This window comes from Hetaerina americana, unplaced genomic scaffold, assembly GCF_022747635.1.
Source record: "Hetaerina americana unplaced genomic scaffold, ioHetAmer1.1.p SCAF_7, whole genome shotgun sequence".
NCBI classification, from domain to species: Eukaryota; Metazoa; Arthropoda; class Insecta; order Odonata; family Calopterygidae; genus Hetaerina; species Hetaerina americana.
Genome location: NW_027287316.1, coordinates 75,114,761 through 75,140,680, shown reverse-complemented (window position 1 = coordinate 75,140,680; position 25,920 = coordinate 75,114,761). Strand labels below are relative to the sequence as shown.

At 35.9% G+C, this 25,920-nt stretch overlaps 1 protein-coding gene across 1 annotated transcript in view; it reads left to right on the top strand.

Annotated features, from left to right (window-relative positions):
• LOC139696449 (beta-2 adrenergic receptor-like) overlaps positions 1 to 25,163 on the top strand; it is a 182,013-nt gene extending 156,850 nt beyond the window's left edge. The window contains exons 5-10 of the mRNA XM_071595221.1: positions 6,568 to 6,704; positions 9,947 to 10,109; positions 10,487 to 10,667; positions 10,787 to 10,910; positions 12,626 to 12,709; positions 23,988 to 25,163. Of these exons, the coding sequence (XP_071451322.1) occupies positions 6,568 to 6,704; positions 9,947 to 10,109; positions 10,487 to 10,667; positions 10,787 to 10,910; positions 12,626 to 12,709; positions 23,988 to 24,721 (1,423 nt within the window). The 3' untranslated portion in view covers positions 24,722 to 25,163. The remainder of the gene's footprint in view (positions 1 to 6,567; positions 6,705 to 9,946; positions 10,110 to 10,486; positions 10,668 to 10,786; positions 10,911 to 12,625; positions 12,710 to 23,987) is intronic.
• Positions 25,164 to 25,920: the final 757 nt, after the last annotated feature.

Genomic DNA, 25,920 nt, shown 5'->3' with positions numbered 1-25,920 from the left:
TAGAAAATCGCATTCCCTCCCTCCCGGAATCCAATTCCCTCCTCGTAGAAGATTCTTTGCCTAACGCAATTCTCCGTTGTCCATTTCGTTCCAGAACACTTCTAAGATAAATAAAATGAGACACCTGCTCTCTCTCTCATATATATATATATATATATATATATTATAGAGAGAGAGAGAGAGAGATATCAGCTATCAGCTTATATATATATATATATATATATATATATATATATATATATATATATATATATATATATATATATATACGAACGGTATATGAATGATTATAGCATGAAGTTAAAATGCACTCCATAAGTAACCAATTATTCGTCTAGTATATTAATCAGTAATGTGTACATACCACGTTGACTGTATCGTATTCTGTCGTTCAGATCCGTACGTAGGAAATTGAAGTATCGGGTATTTTGAAATTCTTCCCCAGATGTACCTTACCAATAGAAAAAGTACGAATGAATGAATGCATTGTTTCCACAAATATTACACTTAAATTTCTCTCTCACATACACTCGTATGGTAAGAATCAACAGAGTAGGTACACCTGAAGATTAGTTATTTGATCTGGTTACAGATTGCTATTTATCTCGCGCCGAATAACCGAAAATGGCAGCCGAAACAAATTAGTAGATAGTTGAATTGTTTCAAAGGAAGAGAGAGTTTCATTAGCATTTATTAGATAACATTTGAATTAATTGAGTACACTTGGTTTTTTTATACTTTTGTCGTCCGTTTCTGTTTTCCACTTTTTGACTCAAAGGAAGTACATCACTGTCCTTAATTGAGTTCTACCCATAACTTCTTTCCAAAGTCCGGGGTACACCCGTTCGGGTGCAGTATCGACATACGAAGGGGACGATAGATTAAATTTTCTTTTTTTTCTATGCCACCCTTATCAAAAGGTTACTTTCCTTTCCGTTCTTCGATGGCTTTCACCTCCATATTCATCACACTTAAGGTCGGCAAACTCATCTCCTCCAATATGTACGGCACATATGTATCTGATACATTTGCCGCGGTCGGGCGCCACGTATCCGATGGGCGAAAGATGATCGGCGGAAGGCATACTATCCAACCGCCTTTGTCGGGCCATCCTTTGCCTTTTCGGCCCGCGGCAGAGGCGTGGTCGCCGCCCATGGGTGTGTGGGATGGGTGAGAGAGGGCAAAGGGAAAACAAGAAAAAAAACGACAGAGGGAGAGAGAGAGAAAGAGACCCATTTCGTGAATGGCGACAGCGCCGAGTGTCACCCCCCCCCCCTTCCCTCGTTCCCCCCACCCCCTTCCCGACACCTCATATAAGTGGTGCGCCCCGGCGGGGTCCTTCGTCAACAAAAGCCTCATCGGAAATTGACCTTGGGTGTGTGGTAGGGTGAAGGGGGGGGGGATGGGCTATTGACTTAAGATCGGATCGAGTTTTATAGATCTGTTTTTCCCTCCCCGAAGAGCTCCAGCAACTTGCTTTGTTTCCCCCCGTGAAAAAAAAGAAATGCAAGCTGATGGTTTTCTTCTTGACCTCAGCCTTCGAAAAAAATTTCGGCTCTATGAGAGCCAATATATCGTCTTTGGGGTGATTCCGCTACGGAACGTGCAAACGTCCCATTATTTACCGCATACGATGAGGAACCTTTGATAAATGGTGTCATAAAAAAATTAATATTTTTATCAACCAGTGCATGCATATTTCAGTAGAATAATATTTTTTTTAAGTTTCTTCTTTGAGGATAATGACTAATTTGGTTAAAGTAGACGTTTTTCGCAATAAGCGACAATAATAATTTTTTTGATACAAATATTTGGCAGGAATTAGGAATTTGAAGATTTGATAGAATCCGCGACAGATATCTGTGTATCTATAGGGAGAGTGTTTATTTAATCATGAAATGGAAATCATTGAAGATCATATAGATTTGTAAAATTATTTTAATGATAAGATAATAAATGTTGGGGTTATTTGAGGAAGCAATCAATATTACTGTCTTCGGCAGCAATGTAGAAACGTCCGCGCTCGCAAATAAGTAGATTCAATTCCCGGATATGTGAGCTTCCATCCACCTAGGATTTGGATGATTTTCAGCGCATTTGTTGTTGTCAATGTTTAATACTCATTCAAACCATATTTCTCGCGGTTTTTCACCTTTGAGCATTTATAATATAGTGATGGTAGATTTTAAGAAGCACAGCAATTGGTATAGGACACACTTCAGTTGATTTTATGTATCTACATCAATTACCCGCGACCCACCAAAAAGGTGTGTGGCAGGGAGTCCAAACACCAATTGTGATGGGTTAGGGGTAAGGGAATATAAGGGAGAGAAAGGAAAAAGGGAATAAAACATTCTGTATAAAAACTCCAAAAACGTGCCTGTTTAAATATATGTTGGTGGAAAACTTTTGCCTTCCAAAACGTTTACCTTCCAAAACGTTTGCCTTGGCTGACCAAGCCAAGAGAAAATTTCACCCAATATATTAGTTCTTTGTTATATAAAAAAGAAGGGAATAAAAATGAACCACGATCATTTTTACAAAAGACCTCCACCATTCCAAAACTGATCATGCAGAACTGGAAAGTAAAAAGGGAAAATTCTCCTAATTCATGTACATGCGACTCATAGTCCCCACCCCTAAAATCAATGGTAGAAAATGTGGCACCGCGCTGTTGGCTGCGGATGAGCACTTCTAGAACGAAGGAAATAATAAATCTCGCCATGAAAAAAATTAATTATTTGATGTAAACTACTCTACATCTGTGGATTAGACCACCCGGGTAAAATGAGGGGAAAGTAGACCCCCAACGTTGATAGATCGGAACTCGTTTTTTCCTCGAATTAATCTTGACAGTAACAATGTCAAGGTCGAACATGTCAACACTGCTCATTTCCCAACCTTGTCATCTGCACTCGCTTTAACGTGCACTGCGCAAGAGAAGTTTAAGAATACGTGAATTAAACATTAAATACCTAATTTCCATTCGTCACACATCCACGAGGTTACCTTCAAAGAATGTTGAGGATTGGTTTGCCGCAACTCTCCACTCTCCGTTACCCATCTCATCTGTCTATCAATCACTGCTTTAATTAGTACTTCTACTGGTAATCTACCGCTTAAGGTAGGTTTCGGATGGACACTGAGGTACCATTTACTTGCCTCTCCTGAAGAAACACAACCTTACATCCGTTCCGTTCAGCATCCCTATTCTATTCTTACCCCTTCCTCTCTTGTCTAACAATCTTACCTTCATTACATCCCATTGCCGATCAATATGCTTTGTATCCACCTTCCTGTCTCCTTTTGACTCCTCCCAGCAATCGCCTCTCCTCGCTTCGCCATTATGTCACGCGCTTCTTCGTTTGTTTTCCTTGCTGTCCACTTTACCTTCTCCATCCTTCTCCATACCTATAATATACCACTTCCCTCCAATTTACGCCCACCATGTTGCTCCTACGATCATGTTTCCGCGCCATACAAAACTACGCTCCATATCAATGTTTTAACGAGCCTTTCCTTAACTTATTTACTCATATCCCCTTAGTAGAAGCTTCTTTGCCTAAGGCAATTCTTTTCCTTATTTTTCCACTACTTTTTGACCCAAAACACTTCCGAGATACGTAAACTATGTACACTAGTCTTTGCCCGCCTATGTTGATATTTAACTTAGATTCTCTGTTTCTCGAAGAACGCCTAATCTTTGTTTTATTGATATTTATTCTCGTCCCATATCTATCGCACTGAACTTTCAATGCGCTCAGCAATGCTTGCAATCCCTTTATTTCTCGATCACGTTTTCTGTTGTAACATGAAATCCTGTATTAGCTTTAAAACTATTGCTAATTCGACCGTTTCCGAATCAAAGGCGACATTGATTTTGAGCAAATAATGACTTGTTCATTATCTCCTACGTTCGTAAACATCAGAATTAATATTCAAAATCGATCAGAGTGCACTTTGCTCCGAGTCGATGAGAGCATTTAACACAATTTCAGTTTATTCCTCGTTCCGTCCCATCGTGCAGGAAATTCATTCTGCTCTTCTCATCTTCCATAAATGAATCCTAGTATCTTCCCTTCGAGGCATATTAACATTCCGGAATTGACGGTAGTGAGAAAGCCGACTTCATGGCGAAGGATTTGCTGAGAAAATCAGATCCTGATTATACGCTACACATTCGATCAGAACCGAAGATATTATTAAGAGAGCGAATAGCTACGAAAGACAGCCATCCGTTCTCTTACTATTATACCACTACGTGATTCCTGCAAGCCATTTTTGTCAGGTATGGAATCATGACTGTATTTAGTTTATATATCTTCAAGGCTCCGATTCATGTGAAAATCAATCTAGAATGAAACTTACCAATTAAGATCTGACATCCATAACTACACCATAAGGGGTAGAGCTAGTCTAAATACTACTTATTGTAGACTGTCCTCAACTTACAACACATTTCATAACGTGAACATTCGATTGTTTAACTGTCTACCTACTCAGTTGAAATCTGACGGTATCCCGAATTTAAATAATAGTGTTACTTGCTCACCCACTTCACTCATTTGATGAATTCTTTTGCGACAACCTTCATCACATTTAAGAACTCATGTTTATATAATAGGTAATAGATAATATATTGACAACATTTAATATGGTTTTACCATTTATCAAAAAGAATCAATTATTATTATTATTTATATCTCTCTACCCTTCCCCCCCCATTCCCTCCTCATTCCGCGAAAATATTATTTCTCTCAATTCACCCATATCTATTTCAAATGGCGTTAATGACCCCGGTCCCCTCCCATAATAACTGCTAGCACTGGCGTAGAATGGCGTCGGTCCCCTCCCATAATAACTGCTAGCACTGCTATGAGGAAATAAAAAAAATGCCCCTGGGAAAGATCCTGGCCGTCTATCACCCACTTTATGTGTGAGTCGACATGGTTGCATACATATGAGGATATTTTCTTTCCTCTTAATGGTGGAATATTTACATCCTTAATCGGAAAAGTGCAAAAGGGGTCGGTCGGTCTATGTGGGACAGGATTTCCCAGTTCAGTGTAGTCTTGTGACCTTTCCGTTCTTAAGATAATTCGTAAATACTATTTTAATTCACCAGGCGAAACAGAAATAAGACATGACTTGTGCATAATATATTTTTTTCAATACGTTCAAGGTTCAACTACCCAGCAAAAGTAAGTTTTGGTTGATATATAAAGACTTTTATCTTTTACTCATTTTATCAACTTACTTAGAATTGCTTAGCAAATACTTCCTCCGACAACCATCCCTACATTCTACGAATCGACGTTCCGACGGACGGCGTGCTCACTCAGAGTGCACAACACAAAGCACCTCAAGTAGGGATCGGAATACCACTGAAAAAGATGTTTAGGGTTCAAACCTGGGTCCTCTCAGTGGGAAGCCAGTACGTAAGCAACCGCACCATCCCGATCCATCTGGTTGCTCAAACAGTAAAATAATGATGCATAATACTCTCTGGTTATCGTTTATCCTTTTTAAAGGATATCGATGCAGATGTGTCCGTGTGCATGCCAATAAAACCGTGGCCATCATCATGTCGGCCGATGTCACAATCTTCGCCTTCTTTGGAGCCGGATCCCCTTAAAAAAGCCACTGTTTCGACTTTCTTTTTCTCTGACGTGTAGAAGCATATCCGTGTCTCGTACACAGTTATGTATCGATGAAGAATACCGTCAGGATTGCGATAAAGAAAGCACCAAACCAGCAACCTAATCCACCACACGGTTACGTTTATTCTCCACTGCGAACAAACGAGGCACCCATCTTGACGAGGTTATTTTCAAACCCAATTTTTGGTGCAATGTTGAAGGCTCTATACCCTTTTATATGCCTGTGGCCTCAACTATTTCGCGAACTTTGATTACTCCATCACTCAAAAGTGTGTACGGCCTTGTTTAAACTTATATACCCAACTGTAAACAGTCGCAAACGCAGGAACATATATGTCATCATCTTCATCCAAATCGACTGTGATCTCTTTAGGTGTTAAGCACTTTCAATGGAAGTATTTAATTACCGCATGAAGCTCATTTTTACCATTTTTCTAAGCAAACAAAAGTTTGTTGTTCTGAGTAGAAAAAGAAACTTTGCACTTCCACATAAAGGATCTTCATGTGGAAGGTCAAAATTTCTTTTGTTACCATCATCATGAAGGGATTCCACGAAGCTAAGCCTGAAACTGTTATGTTTAAAACGTTTATTCCTTCAATCGATTATGAAAATGAAACCAATGATGGATATAACTAAATTTTCAAAAGAAATGTAGCGGAACGATGAGGCTTATTAATTAACAAACCTTACTCCAGTACTACGAGCACCATCTCTTAAATTTTCTAAGGATTTATTGAACAACCCACGTGTGTTTAACTAATCATATTTGTTATGTTATTAATATTTCCTGAAAGTTTTGTAAAGTAAAATTTCTTTATTCACTATGTGATAAAGATTCCCCTAAAATAGTACATTTTTTCTTCATTTGGCATCGAGGTATTGTTAAATTTCTTTATTTGTTTGCAGCATACACAAATATGTATCCATTACTCGACCCTTCAGCCAAGCCATGACTACTGGGGTGATTAGTTTAATGATTTCTGCTGCCTGGTTGTGGTCCACTATTTACAATTTGGCACCATTTTATGGTTGGACAAAAGTTGGTAAGTCTAACTGATTTTCATTTCCCACCGAATTAAAATGCAATAAATCAATTTGCACGGCACATTTTAAGTGAAATACTGATTCAGCTTTTCGCCATATGTGCTAATGGAGCTTACATGCAGTTTTTTATTGAATATTTTCTGCTGTGTTAAATTCCTTTTCCCACTTTGTTGAAACGATAATGATTTCATTATTCAAATAAAAACATTCATATAAAAGTGGTAAGCAGAACCGATGAACTTGATCATTATTCAGGTATACATACCACCGAGCAACCATAAGGAAGAAGAGGTCGATAGGATATACGATCAGTTAGAGGAAATAATCGCGTGTGTTCCCGCAAGGAAACATTTGATAGTGATGGGGGATTGGAATGCGACGGTAGGCGAAGGAAGAGATGGTGATGAGGTGGGGGACTACGGTTTAGGCACGAGGAATGACCGCGGGGAGAAAGCAGTTGAGTTTTGCAGGAGACAGGGCTTAGTCATCACCAACACTTGGTTTAGACATCACAAAAGACGCAGGTATACATGGAAAATGCTAGGTGACTCAGAAAGATATCAGCTAGATTATATCCTGGTGAGACACAGGTTTAGGAACAGTGTGATTAATTCGCGCAGCTTCCCAGGAGCGGATACGGACTCTGACCACAATTTAGTTGTTATGAAATATAGCGTACGTTTCAAAAAGATAAGGCAGGGGCGGCGAGTTAGAAAATGGAATGTAGAAGCATTAAATGGGTTGAAAAGAAAGGAATACAAACAGGCGGTAGAGAAAATCATGGAGGACGGTAAAGGGCTTATTACTATCGAAGAAGAATGGGAAATGATCAAAAAAGGGTTGTCTAAAGCCGCAAAAGACACTATTGGAACCGTTAACGCTAAAAGGACTAGGAAACCATGGATCACGGATGAGATGATTACCAAGATGGATGAGCGGCGAAAATGGAAGAATATAAATACAGAATTAGGCAAAATGAAGTACAAATAGTTTAATAATTAATTGAGACGGGTAACAAATTATACAAAATAATCACGGTGGAAGACGCAGTGTGAGGATATGGAATGTTTGCAGAGGAAGGGTGAAATTGGTGCGCTATACGGTAAGGTTAAAACATTATCAAGAAGCAAGAAGGGAAAATATTTGTTAAGAGTAAGAAATAAGTTGGTTAAGATAATAGTTGAAACAGAAAAGATCCAAAAGAGATGGAAGGAATATATAGAAGAACTCTATGGTAGAGTACTTAGGCCAACAAGCTTAGACATATATTCAACAGATTCAGGCGAGATGCAGTGGAAATTTGTCATTAACCGCATTTTTCATCCGCAACCTGCACATGTCATTAAGAAAAAAACCAAATTTGCCCTTTTTTAAATCTATGGAAAAGTGCAAATTTTGATTTTGTCATAACCTTAGACATAGAAAGAGAACATGATGTAGATAAAGATAGCTTAGGTCCAGGCATACTCGACGATGAGATAGAACGGGCATTAAGAGAGATGAAATCAAATAAGACCGTGTGGGTAGAAAACATTCCTGCGGAGCTACTAAAAGGTTTAAGGAAATGTGGTAAGAAGAGACTATATGTAATGATTCGTAGCATCAATGAGAAAGGAATCCGGCCGGAAGACTTTTTGAGATTAGTGTTACCTGTAGTTTCTATTCCGAAAAAGGTAAAGGCTACATCATCTGAGGACTACAGAATAATAAATCTGATTTCCAAAGCAGCTGAAGTGGTTCTCAGGATCATCAACAAAAGAATGGATAGTAGGGCAAATGATTACTTAGGGGATGATCAGCTTGAGTTTAGGAAGGGGAAAGGTATGCGCGATGCCATTGCAGTAATGAGATCACTAATCGAGAGAAATATAGAATACAATCAGGATGTAATTGCCTGTTTCGTAGATTTCGAAAAATCGTTTGATAGAGTGAATTGGGAAAAATTAATGAGTATATTGCAGAAAATAGGAATAGATTGGAGGGAAAGGAGGCTAATCCGCAACCTGTACATGTCTCAGACTGCTCAGGTGCGGGTGGGAAACGGGGAGTCCGGATGGGCAGTGTTAGGAAGAGGTGTAAGGCAGGGTTGCCCATTATCACCGTTGCTGTTCAACCTGTATGCAGAGGAAATGATCAAAGAGGCATGGGAAGAACTGGAGGTAGGAATGAAAGTGGGCGGGGAATTCGTAAAATCAGTTAGGTTTGCTGATGACCAAGCTTTAGTTTGTCAGTCAGCCAAGGGGCTGCAAGCATTGCTGAGTGAATTGGAAATTCAGTGCGACAGGTATGGGATGAGAATCAATATTAATAAAACAAAGGTTATGCGATTTTCCAGAAAGAAAAAGGCTAAACTAAGCATTAAAATAGGAGGGCAAAAACTAGAGCAGGTAGAACAGTTTAAGTATCTCGGTAGTGTTTTGGACCAACACGGTCAAAGTAGTAGGGACGTAAGGAGAAGAATTACGCTAGGCAAAGAGGCTTTCACAAGGAGGAGGGAGTTGATGACGGGGACATTGAGTAAGGATGTCAAGAAAAGACTCGTAAAAACTTTGATATGGAGCGTAGCTATGTACGGTGCGGAAACGTGGTCATTGAAGCAGGAGGATAGACGTAGACTGGAGGCTTTTGAAATGTGGGTGAGGTGAAGGATGGAGAAGGTGAAATGGACAGAGAAGAAAACAAATGAGGAAGTACTTGGTATGGTGGGCAAAGAGAGGAAGTTTGTTGGGAGAAATCATTAAAAGGCAGGAAAAAAATGGATGAAAAGTATATTGAGCGGCTGTGGGATGTTGAAGACTGTAATAGAGGGGAGAATTTTAGGCAAACGAGTAAGGGGCAGGAATGCCTACCTTAACCGGTAAATTACCCAACATATATTTATTTACTAAATAAGGAGTCACCAATGGATTATTTTATTTATCCAGTTTTTTATCAATGAGAACTAATATGTATTAATTTTCTACTATTAATTTTGTAAATAATGATGCTATGCTAGTTTTTGGACTGCTAAATAGTTAATGCTTAGCTTCATATTTAATGTTTACCTTTATACTTTTAACCATTTATTTGTATAACCATCCAGTAAACCCTGAAACCTCAGTCCACAAATATTTCAATTCCATTAAGACATGCTTTGGTTTCCTTTAAGATATAATTATTCTCCTTAGGGTAACAAAGGAAACAATGTGCCCATTTGAATTTTTCAAAACATTAATAAAATTTTCTTTTCACTACCTATCAGCATACAAAAAGGGAGCCACACAGTGTGGGCCTGTCATGCCTTGTACACCCCTTGAGAGATCCCATTCATACTGTAATACGTTAATCAACTTAGTTACTCCAATCATGGTGATGATATTCTGCAATGTGAGAATATTCAGAGCAGTTGGACAGCATTTAAACAGGTAAGAGACCTTCCATTTAATTTTATTAATCTCTGTCAATAGCCTCAAAGTAATAGATTTTGGGTGTAGCAATTTTGAAAATGGTGAGGTAGTATTAGTTCATAAGGATTGGTAGCACAAATTAAACTTTTATCTGCGGACTAAAATAAGATTTCTATATACTTCTGGTTGGCTATGTGTAAAGGGAAGTAATTGCTGTCAAGATATAATTTTGCTGTGCTATTCATTCATGTCATCATTCATATGCAATGCTTCCTTCATTCCTTCCTTCCTTTCATCATTCATATGCTTTCTTCTTTGTTGAAAGCCTATTTTTTTAAATTATTATTGCACTCACTTGTTATCATTCCTTATAATGTTCAATGGTCTTTTCTTAGGATGCGGCAAACATCAAATATGGATTTCAGAAACACAGTTCTACAGCAGAGGAGGATAACGGTGACATTAGTCATCGTTATTGTATGTTTTTTCCTGTGTTGGACCCCATATACAGTATATTCCTGCATGATTGCCCTCAGTAAAAATCATGAATGGGTTCCTCTAATTCTGAATCCAATTGTAAGTTTAAACATTCACTGAAAAACATGTAATGTATCAACTAATTTGATAAATGAGATTGGAATTGTCATCTTTTAATGTTACATGAATAATAACTAACATGATAACTATCATTCTAGTCGTATTGGTGCGGTTATCTCAACTCTGCCTGCAATCCCATTATATATGCCCTCAGGAGTCCATCATTCAGGCAAGGGTATAAGGAGATTCTGTTTGGAAGGTCAACCGATGGTGTTAGCACAGGTATGATGCATGTTAACTCATGCTCATATTTTATAAAAAAACTTATATATTTATTATTAAACTAGAGAAGCTTAAATTTAAACAGACATGTACCTATTAAATAAAAGTTATTGTGAGATGAATGTGTGGATTTTTGCATGAAATCCACTGCATTTTGCAGAAAAATCCTGCAGATTCCATTTGCAGGACTTCTCAATATCTGTTAAAGTGGATTACATGGATACTAAACTATTCCAATTTAACTTTTTTGAAACATTTTTCAAACTTCAGTTGAAGTGAATCACAGTTCACAAAATAAAACCGTTGAACCAAAGCATTATTAAAGGGAATAAATAAAAAGTCTGTCATTTAAAAAATAAGCATACAGTTACTAAAAATTATAAAATGAACATTAGACATTTTATAAAATGGAGACCAAGACTACGATAATTTTCCACTTAATAAAGATTTATTCACGACTAGTTTTGATGCACTATATCATTTTCAAATTTCATTTACACTTGAAAATGATGTGGTACATCGAAAATAGCCGTGAATAAATCTTTATTTAGTGGAAAATCGTAATAATCATGGTCTCTGTTATTATGGAACAGTTCCACCTCCGCATTACACCTGAATCTGTAATTTATATCAGACATTTCTTCTATTATTCTTATAAAATGGAAAATAAATTACAGTCAATATATCTTGTAAATGTATCTTCTGTCTAGTATGAAAGAGAAAAATTTGAAATTTTCAAGTCAAGCAGTCCATGGAATTTTCTTTTCTTTCAATAATAGTATACCCATTCCCAATAACTACTTAATCTAATAGAACTGTATACTTTCAAAGCCATTTTTTTTAATTACTTCAATACATGTGACAATAAGATCAATTCTGTAGCTGCAAGATTGTGACATTTGCACTGAAATCTGCTGAAATGTGAGGTAAAATGAAACTACAAGTTAATTTTGTAAAAAGATTATGGTAAAATATTTTGTCAAAGTGTGAAAATAAATGAGAGTTATTTGAATTTTTAAGTAAAGCTAATTTCAGTTACCAACTGAGAACAGAGTGCATTGTCACACTTTTGTTAAACGTACAAAAATCCAAGTAAAGAGTTGCAGTACTGGTGAAGTACATGAGTATTGGGTCAACACTTATTAAATGTTCACAGATGTGTTCTGATAAGTAGAAATTCACCTCCTGGGCTAAACTTTTTAGTTTTTTCTGCCTGTAGAAACAAATATTTTGACACCTATTTCCGTGGAAAAGAAAAATGATCATAATTCAGTGCCATTCCATGTATGCTGATGCAAAAACTGTATTGAATGTTAACCTATTTTTATGCACTTAGAGAATAATTACTCTCTTGTTGCAATCCATACTTTTATTTTGGTGCAATGGTCAATAATTATTCCTTGAGTATTGTTTAATGCTTTGGTTCTTGTCATATTTTGTTATAATATTAATTAAAATATAATATTTGGCAGTATTTCATCCTTATATTTTCACTTACAACTGTTGATATGATCTACAAAATTTTTAATTCTAAGCATGCATTTAAACTAATATCCTAATTTGCATGATATTTCAGTTATATGTAGATTTACAAGCATGGGTTTTAGATTTTTTTTCAATTAAATGCATTTTGAATTGTTGTTACACCTTCTTTTAGTGCTTGTTTTGCACTTTTATTTTGCCTCATTGTCTTTGTATTGCAATTTCATTTTTAGGGAGCTTCTACAGTGGCACATTGACCAAGTCCTTCCGGTACAACTCGAACCCAAAAAGAAGATATTACAAGAGTCGAAACAACAGTGAGAAGCTTTACTTAATAAAATATATATCATACGGCAATACATATAGTACTATATATATTGCCGATTATAGTAATCTATACTGATTAAAACTGCACACATTTTGACATGCATAAAAAATACTTGTCAATACACAAGATACTCAGATTATCTTTTATGCTTAAAAGTGAAGGGTAACTATTAGGAGTGACAGGACTTTTAAAGGGAAGTGCAGCCATTACATATGACAGCAGTAATCCTTATTAAGTTTCTTAAATGGCTACAAAAAATAATTTAGAAAATTCTTGCAGTTTAAAAACGTGGAAAATCTGATTCAGAGAAACATATAAAAAAAGATACAGAAAATCCTGGTTTAATTTGGTACTAATGATTTGGATATTTCTTAGCATGCGACAAATTTCGGTATTTATGATAACAGCTGAATCACTTTACAGAGCTGCGTGTTTCATGATACAGGGCTGTGTATCATGAATTTTCATAGCTGGCCTTGAAATATAAAGCTGCTACTTTTATTGGAACCTAATTTTATGTTTTCAATAATTGACCCTAACTCTAGGCTCATGGCCATGTTTTTTTCTAGTTGTTAATTTTTTGAATGGTTAATAGCTCTTAGTTTTTCATTTCAGCTCTGATTTATTGCGCCACTATAGTTTTGTTTGTACTGCCATCCTTGATTTTTGGGGCCACCTTCTCTTTGGCGGTCTTGGATGTTGTTTTAAGCATCTGGCCCTAACATTTTGTAGCAAGCCCTGGTATTTTCTAATGGCCCTGTTCTTTGGCAGACAGTCTTAATTTTTGGACACTGCACTTTATTCTGCTGCATTGATTTTCTTTACATATGGACAATTATTTTTTAGTTGGCTGTATTTGGACAGCTGGTAATGATCTTTGGAGCTAACTCTTCAAATTATTTTTTGCACATCCAGCCATGGGTCACTGTACCCGAATCAGACCCTCTTGCACCATCTGAGATACCAGAGCGACTCTTTGTATGAAAGGTTTCCTAACATACAGTTCACCAAAAATGGCTCACAGCTTTGTATCATGTGATATTTGACTCATACCAAATCATACAATGAATAAGTCAAAGTAAAACTAATTATTCTGCATATACAATATAATCTAGTATTCAAATCACTCAAGACACTCTATATCATGAAACAACTTTCTGCACTATCTCTCTGTTTCCATTTCTTCTGGAAATGCTATTATGGCACAGTAAGTTGGACTCTTTTATCTATTCTTTTAAGGATGAAGATAAAAAACACAGAAGCACACAAAAAAGAAAAGAAACTCACTAGTTTTCAAATTTTCGGTGATTCAAGCCCCCTTTCTCATGGAGGAGAAGAAAGGAACTGCGGGAATAGATAAGAAGATAATGGGGTTATAATAAAACAGAAGGGGCTGGAAATGCTGGATGGATGGGAAAGTTGGGGAAAGGTTTGTGAGGGGAAGAGCTGGGAGGGGGATTTTTAGAATTGTGGAAATTATATGGAAGGTGTTGGGAGTGGAGGGGGGATGAAAATATGCGGAGATGGGTGCAATTAATGTCTAATATCATTACCTTGGTGATTCCAGTAGTCCAGGAGCCAACTGAATGCCTGCTCTATTGTCTTGAGTTTGAGGGGATGGTTAGAGGGTGGTAGGGATGCTAAAATGGATACACTATAGCATTTATCAAAGTGAGTGTTGTGTTCGGGGTCATGTTTTGGGATTGAGAGCATCTCAATCAGGGAAGAAGTCATGCATGAGGACAGGTGATTATTGATTCTAATATTGAGGGGTGTGGCACACTGTCCAATATAAAAGGCAGGGCATAGTTAACACTTCAGAAGGTAAACTACATTACTGGAAGTACATGAGGAGTAGGGAATTGGTGGGAAAGATTTAAGAAGCGGGTAGGACAAGGATGGGATTCAGGTTTTGAAAATAGGACATGTATTGCATCTAGGTTTATTGCAGGGCATCGAAGTGGTTTTGGAATGGGGCAGGGATTTATGGAGTGGGGTAGTTGATTTGGGGAGATCTGATAAGTTGGTGGGGCATTCGAAAGTAACAGAGGGACATTTGGGAAAAAGGTTGGTGGTGGAATCATGGTTTTTGAGGATAGGGCAGAGGTCTTTTAGGCTTAATCTCAGAGACTCAAGGCCAGGGAAGTATGTGGTGCAAATTGAAAGAGGGTGGGTTTCTGTGGCGGAGGAAGGTTTGGGAGTGTAAGCATGTCTTCAGATTCTTTTGTTTAGGAGGGATTCAGGATTTGTATTTGATAGTTTCATCTGTAAAGCAACTTGAAATATTGTGTTTACCATTATATATTTAGATATCATGGATCCCCGCAGCATTTTTTCATGGCAAAATATTCTTTTATGGCATAAAAATGTTCCCCTTTGCATCCAAAGATGTGGCTAGTATTAGGCACATAGATGTGAACTGTGTCATATAACATGCACAAATTATGAATGCTTCACAGGTAATATTCATCCTATTTTCTCCTGAAAACATCATGGAGTTCAATTTTAAAAAGACTACCAAATGAACTTTGGCCTCTAACTTTTGAGATCATGCATCAGATGTGATGAGGATATCATAAAGGAATAGTGCAGAGAATATTTTATCAATTTAGCATCATGTAGGAGAAATTAGATTCAGCATATCTTGTTCAAATTTAGTTTTACATTGCTGTTTCTCTCAATAAGGATATATTTGATTGATGATTTCCAGTGTAACTTTATGGAATCGATTCATATTGGAAATGAAAAAATAGTAACTAGGTGATTCCATAGAAAATTTATTATGCTACGACCTGTGTTGGTGAAAGGCAAGGTGTCACAGAAGTCTAGGCCTTCATAACAAGGTGTCCTGAAGATGAAGTTGAACGTCAAAACACATGTCATATCGTAATCAATTTTCTGTGGAATCACAAAGTTACTATTTTTTCATTTACATTATACTTGGTTTTGACAATGGCTGTTCATTCACCTGGGAAGTTGTTGTCAAGCATGACTGTGGCCTAAATGTTAGCGATTTATAAATTCCCATAAGTCAAAAGCAGGGTACCAATAATGCAATTGAGTTGCTGGAACAATTTGGCCATTGCATGAAACATAATTTCCAAATATGGTAGGATGCATGAATAGTACACGGATAGCATTTGCATGATCATGAAATGATTCTTTAATTTTGCATCTCATCAAATGGGGCACTGGGATGCTTTGTGGCTCCTTGGTTTTCATTATGATATCTATACTGGCCATTTCTCTAAATTATAATTAAAAAAAATTGAATCTATCAAGTTCCAAGTTAACAAAGTTGGTATTACTGCCATAGTTATTATTTATGAATATGCTTACAGTGAATGAAAGTATTATTGTGATTAATAATGGCACTATGATCCTAACTACTAATGCCTAATCACAATGATGCCTAACTACTTAATTATTAAAAAAAAATCAGTTTGTGGATATATAATACCAAGAGCATCTTGTGTAATTGAATTTTTATTTTTAAAATATTCCCATTTTATAAAGTACAAAATTTTTTGGTAAATTGCATTGCAGTAAGACCTCTAGCATTTCAGTCAATTTTGAAGTACCTAACTTTTACCTAAAAGTATCTATCGAATGAAATATAATGAAAATTTTAATAATGTATACTTAACTATCACGAAGTTTAAGTACATATTTTTAAATCTGGTGATATGAATGTGTTTTGAGGTAATAATCCAACACCTTAATAAGACTCTTAATCTACAGGTATAGGTATATATATACCTATACCTGTAGGTACACTGTCTTCATGTTTGCGTGCTGTGTGTACAGATATCTAAATATCAGGAGATAACTACTGGATGAGACCTGCTAATTGTGTTTGCTTTCAAACTGCTCAATTTTGCTTCTCTTTTCATACATTAAGGCATGCACTTAATCAAACTGCATTTCAAATGTCCCTTGTAAGCCTCTCATGCGGATAAACATCAGTTACACCAAAATATGCGAAGAATACCTAATTCAAATCAAGGAAAACTGGAATGAACTGATTAAATGCCTGATGTCTGCTATTTTGCATGATACTTGATTCTTACAGTTAGAAATTTGTACTCTCATATTTATCTCAGCTTAATATTTGCATTTGCTTCTAGATCTCTGTGCATATGATTGATCCCCACTCTGAAAAAGTTGTAATTGTTACTATCTGTTACTTGTATTACATTTTCCGATTACTTATATTAAGGGTGTAATAAGATTTACTTGAACTAATGGTTTGTTGCATGTAAATGAAATGTTCCCCTAAATTGAGGATACATCTTTTTTTTTAGATTTCAACATGCATGTTTACAGGTGGTCCCCACAGTTGTGACCGATTCTTTCTAGCAAATGTTATAAGTAAATCACTATATGTTTTTCAAAAAGGCAGCACCATGAAGGGCATTTCATAAATGCATTAAATGAGTGAAAATTACCCTTTTGATAAAGTACACACACAACCATTTATAATAATACGAAAAATGCATAAAATGGAATGAATGCAATCATTAATATGAGGACAGTCCAATATATTGGATGAGGAGGATTTTAGGGGATAGTTTTTTAAAATTTTGACTCTAAATGCAAAGAAATGATGCAATTTAGTATGTTTATCATAAAATTAATAAACATCAAACATGTGCATGTACGTAAGTATTTTAAACATTCAATGAATTCTGAAAGCAGGAAAGGATCAAGCAGTAAAACTATATCAATCCACCATGAACCAAATCCAAAAACACAACCAGACTGTCATAGAAGTGAAGAATACAATAAAAGAAAAACCTATATTACCACAGTGAAGCAGTTTACCCACATTTCTAGGCTTAATCTCTGAAATAAATCAAGAGCTATGGCGGACATACACCCAGGACAGTTATCTGACAGGGTTTGCACACTGACTAATGCCATTACAAGGGAATACCTTTTGCATATGAAGCTTTTAAAAGCAGTGCAAACAGTGTTTGTTGAAAGCTATGCCCACCTTCTGTTAATTATTCATGTGGTATGAAGCCAGACTGATTTTCCATTTTTACACAGGATCCACAGGGCCCAAAGATAGGTACTATACATAGAGCGCACTTCATCATTTCCTTTGGTTGACATTTAACATTCACATTCATTAAGAAAACAAGGAACCCATGGAAATACAGCAGAATATTTTTAATCCACTTCAACATATATCAGATCAAGCAAGGCAATGACATTCATTATCGTTTTCAAAGATACCAGAATGACTCAACGTTAAAGGTCACCTACTTTTATGTATTTTCAACTCATAACCCCTTGGCTTTTAAATTATCAGAGTAATGATCCAGCTGGTTGGTTTACTAGCTGAAGTTTTCCAACCCCTCTGAATTTTTAGATTATATTTCAAAATGAATTATGGTTTTAAGTGGAATGTAAAATAACTCAGAAAATTTTCTCTTTGAAGGATTACAAGGCTTGGGTTAAGCCAAGAGATACCATTTGATTATTTTGAATAAAATCTCCCAATTCTTAATCTACATGGCATAACTTCAATATCTTTGTCTTTATGTTAAAAAAGAATATTTATATAAAAAAGAATTTTCAAGATCGTGCTATATAGTACAGGTTATGAGGATGGAAGGATCAATTTATGGTACCATGATGGGCTTTGTATGAGTGGAAAATATTGAAAAGATAGCCAATGAAATGTGGGGACTGCCTGTATTTGAATTCATTGAAAATGTACTGGGGAGAGAAAATGTTTCATTGTGTTTTTAATCTTAATATTTTCAGATTTCTTTGGCTTTTACTTGTAACTTTATTGATATCCTGGTCCATTTCAGCTTCTAGCCTAGGGGTAACATACACCTCAAGTCGCTTGGAACTTTATTCTGCGATACCAAAACATGCTTCCATACCCTGATGCTAGATGGCTTTTATTTCTGGGCTTTGTCCTCACTCAAGATTGAGGTAAACTAATGTATCTTCTACAAGTTATTTCAGTGTTGTGTGTCTTAAGTAATAGTAGTACTGTATTACTTGCTATTATGTTGCAATCAATCTCAGATAGGATCATTTTGTCAATAAATTCTCTCTTAAATGATCAATAGGTATCTATTATATGTTTTCTATTTCCTCAATTGACTCATATTCTTAGGAGGTGGAGAAATTAGACTTCACATTCCTAACTTTTCGCTATCATTCTACCCTTATACCAACAGGAGGTAAACATTGATATTTGTAGGCTAAAAATGTGTGCCCATCTATTTAAACCAGTACATTTCCCTTGGAATCCCAGAAAATTCATGGAAGTTTGTTTGTAAATATGCTTTGACTTGCAAAACTTTCACTTTTATCCAAGTCCACACCTGCATCCTTATTACAGTTTTTGTCGATATTAACCTGAATTTACTTCTATTAAAAGGAAACTTTGGCTACATTAATTTACAGAGGGATATACCAATTCATATGCAGGGAAGGCAAGGCAGATCAAGCCCCCTAAGCTGATAAGAGAAAGCTCTGCACCTGCAATGTTTGTGGGTAAGGAGGAGGGTCACCAAAGTCAGAAATATCCACTTAATATAAATCAAGTAAATTAGTAACCTCGATAATAATTAAAATTATTTGAAGCCAGTGTATCAGTCACCATTATGAAAGGCAAAATAATAATGTGTATAAATACGAATATCTTCTATGACTGTCAATTCTAAACTCAAAGCTCCTGCAGTCATGATTCTTCTTATTTTCTCTTAAGAAATGAGTGGTATTTTGATTGTAGAACTATATCTTAGTGATTTTGGAATGATTTTTTTGCACCCGAGTGTCTGTAGTTATGCTATACATAGTTACTTAAACCACATCCAGGTATCATGTTTTTATTGTGTGCAATGCTTGCGTTCAGTATGTAGAGAGGCTTAGGAAGTCAAAAATCAATGCCTATGGCACTAAGTAGTACCATGATTGCAATTATTGTAATATTGCTTCCTGTATTTAATTGGTTTTGTGCTTTTATAATGTAGTTAGAAAAGAGTGCTTCAGAGTACTTAATTTGATTCATTATACTTTCAATTTAAAGTGACCCTTTCTAGCTATTTGATCTCTTTACAAGCCTATTCAATCTTGAAGGCAAGGGGCCGAAGCCTCTTATCTATTTTTTTATATGCATTTCTTAATGGGAGAAAGAATTAATCTACATTCTACAAATTAGCATATCATTAGGTTTAATCTTCCCTTCAAAGAGATGCATCTAAAATGCCTACCTTCTGAACTAATCTTTTGCTGGTGTGTGGGGTGTGAGCAAACTTCACTGCAGCACTTATATAGTTTGATTTATGTCACTCTTAAACATCAAGTTCTTGTAAAGGTTAGTATAAATGGTTATGTAAATTGTTATTCCACCTTTGCTGAGCCTCAGTTTATGTTTTGCTTTGAAATACCTAATATCTAATTTTGATAGCCATATTTATGACCTTTTCTAATTTCTCCATTAAACAAGGTAATATGTATTAAGCAAATGCTAACTACGGCCATATGAATATTATGGGAAGAGTCAACCCCAGCCGTACTGGTATCAATAGGCATAGGATAGGTGAGGGAAATTAGAACCTCTCCAAACATAGTATGCAAAAATGTGTACAGTTTAAACTTGCTATGCATGAAGACATGCATTTCATATGGCAAAAGCACATTCTCTCTGATTATTTCTCCTGAAGCAAAGCAATGAGAAATTTATATTTACATGAAGGTTTAAAAAAAAACCCAAATTTTTATTTTCATAAACAAGGTGATACCATCCAACCAAAATGTAAATTTGGAATTGCTACTTCCACTAAAAGATTTTTTGTTCACTCTTCAAGTTACTTTGGTTTTATGATTTTTCCCTTCAAATGAATTGTTTAAGTGTAAAAACTAATATTAGTTACTATCTAATGGTACCTAATTTTTCTACTTGTATATGAAGTAACCATTGGTATGACTTGGATTATTCTCAAATTGAAAGATGAAAGTTTAGGGCAGAATTTTCTGTTCTGGTGCTTTGGGAGATTTAGGGTGTTGAGAAACTTTCTGTCGCCGACAGAAGCCTTCTGTAGCCTATGCATATTCTCAAGGCTAAATAAATATATCCTCAATTCACTCTTAGATATTTGTGAAGGAATGTATTAATATTTGAGATTACTGGGCTTTAGTATGGGTTTAGACTCATGGTGTATTGATAAGCATTGGCCATGATTGGAGAGTTACAAGGTATGGGAGGATAAAGCTGGATAACTCATACTCTTTCCCACAAATTTTCAATGATAACATTGTGAGAAATTTCAAATCATTTGGTATTGGGTCTGAGACATTGAAATCAGTAACCTATATTTTTCTCCTTTCATTGTTTTCCTCTTGGAACAATTCTCCTTATAATATTCTAAATTTAATTACCTCTTGGTGGAAAATTAATTTCTTCTTTGCATGTATGTATGGCCTAATAAAATTTGAGTGATATAAATTAAAAATAATAGATAAAAATGAATCATATCATCATATGACTGAACAGCAGCATCATTTTGGAACAAATCATTGATCAAAGAAATGAATTACCACTAGTAACACATGATGCATTCAATATGTGATGAGATGCACATCCAATTGAAGCCACAGGAAAGTTTTATCATAGAATAAGTGAATATTTTTAGTCATTATATCGTTCATTGCTTGTGGCTTACGTTTCCAATGAAAGACATGATGGATTAAATATATCTAACCAATGATACTAACTGCTGTTTTGACGAAACGGAGCATATACCCTCTGTTAAAGTGGATAGCCAGTCAGTAATCAGGTCATGCACTGCATAATTGGTCCTGGATATGAGGGTATTAAGGGTGAATAAGAAGTAAGAGAGAAAGGGGAGGGAGGAAAAGAGTGAGGTGAGCAAACAAGTGAAGAGAAACATTGATTTTCTGGAGTAGAAAACTATTTGATTTTCATTCATATCATTCTACATGTGAATAAAAATACAATGTAAGAGGGCTGGTGTTTATATTCAGCATGTATATGTGTAAATTTCTGGGAGTTTTAAGTGGTTAAGGAATTATTTCTCGCACATGATTTGAAATTAACCGAAATCTTTTTTAAAAGTGTTTCCTTTGCATGATCTAATGGGAACTAACCATCATTAACTCACAAATGGGGTTTTTGTCATTTCCCAGAAATAACTTACATGAAATAGTTAATAAATCAAATTTCTTACTAGCCTGTTATCTTCCATAATTACTAAATATTTTGCAGTTAAAACTTTGACCAATAAAAATGGGTTGAAAAGTTCCTATTGAACTTGAGTTATAGTTTCTATTAAAATTGCATAATAGTGCGTTTGGAAACTGTTTGCCCAAGAGGAGAAGAAGGGGTCAAATGTGTAAATATTCCAAAGGTCCGAGATTTCAGTGTTGCTTTTTCTATATTTTGGGATTATTAATGGGATTGGGTTATGCCAAATATATTTTCTATATTTTGGGCTTTTTTTATAGTGAGATTGGGTTATACCAAACGCTATCTAAAACTGTGCCAGTAATCTTGGACAGGTTCGTCAATCATAACATAAGGCTCAACAGTATAGTAAGGGGTTGACGTTGAAACACATCAAACACGTTATGAAAACACATTGAACTGCACAGGTCAATGTATTTCCATAATGTAGCAATGATTCCATTCTCTCTGATATGATTGATCATTAAAAAACAAGGAAACATATTTGCTTCAACTATGTGATAGACATGTTTTGGCTTCATTTGGGAGGTCGTAAACTACTGAAAAAAATCATTTGGTGAGCCATTTGATGTACATAATGAGTAATAAAACTACACTTTGGGGCTTCCTGGGACATGCATTGTGACCACCTCTGCTATCTTTTACCATCTCTGTCATTTGTGGCAAATATTTTCCTAACAACCTGTATATATTATTTATCTCTTATGGCCATGAGCCAAAAATGTGTCTACTCTCTATGTAATTGTAAGAGAGCTTTCCTAATTGATGGTTGGACCTCACCATCAAAAACTCTAGACACCAAGAACCACCTTGTCCTCAGACCTGATAATCAGGGGTCTAGTTATCAGGGCCAGGCATCCTGTTGCTTCTTTTTTGAGCAATCTTAATACTGCCTGGTCCATCAAAAAACTAACCATCTGTTTTAACAGATGTGTCATTCAACCATTAATAGTTTAGAGCCCATGAGACTCAAACTTCATGGGTATCTTAGCTCTAGTGGCTCATGTGTTGAAGGTGGTAGTTTTTAACTATGAGTGGTGGAGGGAAAATGCACCACCAATGTTCAACTACCTGTTTGCTTTCCATTATATTTACCACATGAGGTTAAGTTAGTTTAAACCTCTCAGGATTAAAGGTTTTGTCATCTGGTACCCTTGGGATAACCCCGTGAGTTTCAGTAGATTTGGTTGGGAACCAGAGGGGAAATGCCTGTGATCCAGTGAATCCAAACATTTTGTATCTCCTCAGAGTTCAAAAACTTTCTTTCTTTTAAGACAATCAAGAGTTTAGATTTCTGATGGTGCCTGGCACAAGCAAACAAATTCTTCTGGAAACTTCTGAAGATTCCAGAGAATCAAAATGTATCCCAGCGAATATTGGATTTGGTTAATCTTTGTGACATACTTTTGGTTTTTATTCTCTTGCATACAGTTCCAATTTTTAAGACTAAAATTGGGCAAAAACTCAGGGAGTTAAACTATACTTGAAGAATACTTTTGAAGGATCACAAACTCAGCCTTGGAAATTCATATTGTCTTGGTTATACCATGAATTTACTCTAGCCATGCTCTAAGCAAAGGAAAATAAAAATCTTTACGTGTATGTACTTTGTTTGTTAGCTTCAAGATTCCACATTTGAAAATGTCCACTATGTCAAAATTCAAGGGCTACCAACAATAGAAAACTAGCTTTGAACTACTGGACATGTGAAAAAATCTGCCTATTGCTGGTAGAAATATGGGGTAAAGAAATATACAAGTCCATAAATTATTTTGTGTACATTATTAATTCCATTCTCTCTGATATGATTGATCATTAGAGAATGAGGAAACATATTTAATCTAACAAGGTGCTAAGTATATTTTGGCCTCATTTGGTAGGTCAGAAAATACTAAAAAATCCAGCTTACTAGTAGTTCAATTGTAAAGGACTACACCTCTATTGGTCATTTAAGAAGATTTGAACTGTAAAATTTATTGAAAATAAGTACTTTTTCATCACTTGACTAATAAATTGTTGTCTTGTTTCACAGATGTACTTCTTAAAAACCAAAGACCCACCAACAAAACCAATGGAGCCCCTCATCGCCCAATCAAATCATCACAGTCATCCCCCAACATTTTAAATACCTTCCCAAATGGCGTTCACGCTGAGAAATATAGAAACCAAATTTTAAAAGTGGAAGACGACATAAGGAAACCATGGAAGTCAATACAGATCCCCAACATTGCAAACACCAATGATAGCATCCATGCGTCACTTGAAGACATTCAGTTACGACAAAAAGTTGAATCTAGTGATGAAGGAATAGAGATGTGTGTTAAAAAATTGAGTGTCGACATCAATTCGGAAGAAGCCAAACCAAATGAAAAGTTATTAACCCCTGATCTGCCATTAGTGACCATTTCCCGAATGGCTGTGAGCTCAGACCTGGAAGTGGGCGAACTCCCCGAGGAAAAGCATCCCCCAAAGGTAAATTCGAATTTGGAAAGTTTGAGCCTGGCTTTCGGGGGATCTCTTGAGAAACTTCACCGTCAGATCACACAGAGGAGATTGAGGAGACACACTGCTCTTCACAAAGAAAGTGCTGACATCCAGGACAATAAACTTTTGCATCCAAACGATGATGCAGCATCAAGCAAATCTTCAAAATCCCTTCGATCTTCATTTTATGCTCTTTTCCGTAAGTCGACGGATCTTTTCACGGGCCAGACAAAATCCTCGGATGAGATACAACTCCCAGTTGATCGAAGTGAGAGCAAATAGAGATGAACCACAAAAACTCTTGTTCTAGTCTTGAATGCAGGTATAATAAACTGAACAAAATTATTTATTTTTCCACATCTCAGTGTCGTGATTGCATCAAGTGCTGTATTGCTTAAGTCGTGCTTCGAATGTGTGCCCATGGGAATCATCTGTCTGAACTGCATATTTCTCTTGTCTATGCCTGTATAAACATGCCAAGGGAGGGCATCCCAGACTTTTGAAGAACTGTGTAATGTCAACAATTATATCATTATTAAACTACCTACATTTCACCATTGCATTAATCATCAGAACTTCACTAATTGAGAAGTTTTTCTTTTTATAAGTGTCCAATATTAAGCAAGCATTTAGACATGTAATTGCATCTATCTGCAATAAGTGTGAATGTAAAAAAACACTTCTAATGTATACACTTCAGTGGATTAATAAATGTTTTTGCTTAGGCTGTAGGTAAACGTAAACTGTTGCTCATTATAAACTGCATGGTCTTATCACATGAATTATCGATTGCCGTAATGAGTTGGTGCACCCAATGGAAAGAAGGATACTTTGGTGTTCAATTTACTTTTTTTCACTTAAATTCCTTCCTAATTAAATTTTGATACAAGTAAACCTGTGATACTTCTACCACAGCTAGTACTGCTACTAAGTACATATGATATGGTCCAGAAGTGTCTTGTGGACCATATCATATTTACTTAGAAGCAGATATAGATACATAAAACCTGTAATGGGAGCCATTTTCATGTATGCCAAAGGCTATTTTATGAAATTATTCTTCAATTGAAATTCAAAACTGATCACACTAATTTAGGGACCATAATGAACCCTACAGTAAATAATTTTATGCCAGGGTAAACCAAGTATTCAAAATTAGTTTCAGACATATGGCCACGATTTATTTTGAAATTTACAAAAGCCAAAATTATATCACATTGGGGGAGGGGGGGGGTTTGGTTCCATCCTTGCATGTACATATACACCATGCTTAATTCCAAAATTTGAGGTTTTTCAAGGTATAAGGCCTAGTTCATCAATCACAATATCCTGATTCATGCAGCTGTGATTTGCACCCAGCCAACTGTGATTTGCACTCCAGCCTTTCCTGGTAGAGGCACATGCCAACTAATTCAATGTTTTAATGAAATATTATTAACAATCTATTGATTCTGATTGGTAAGTATACTAAAACAGGTTGG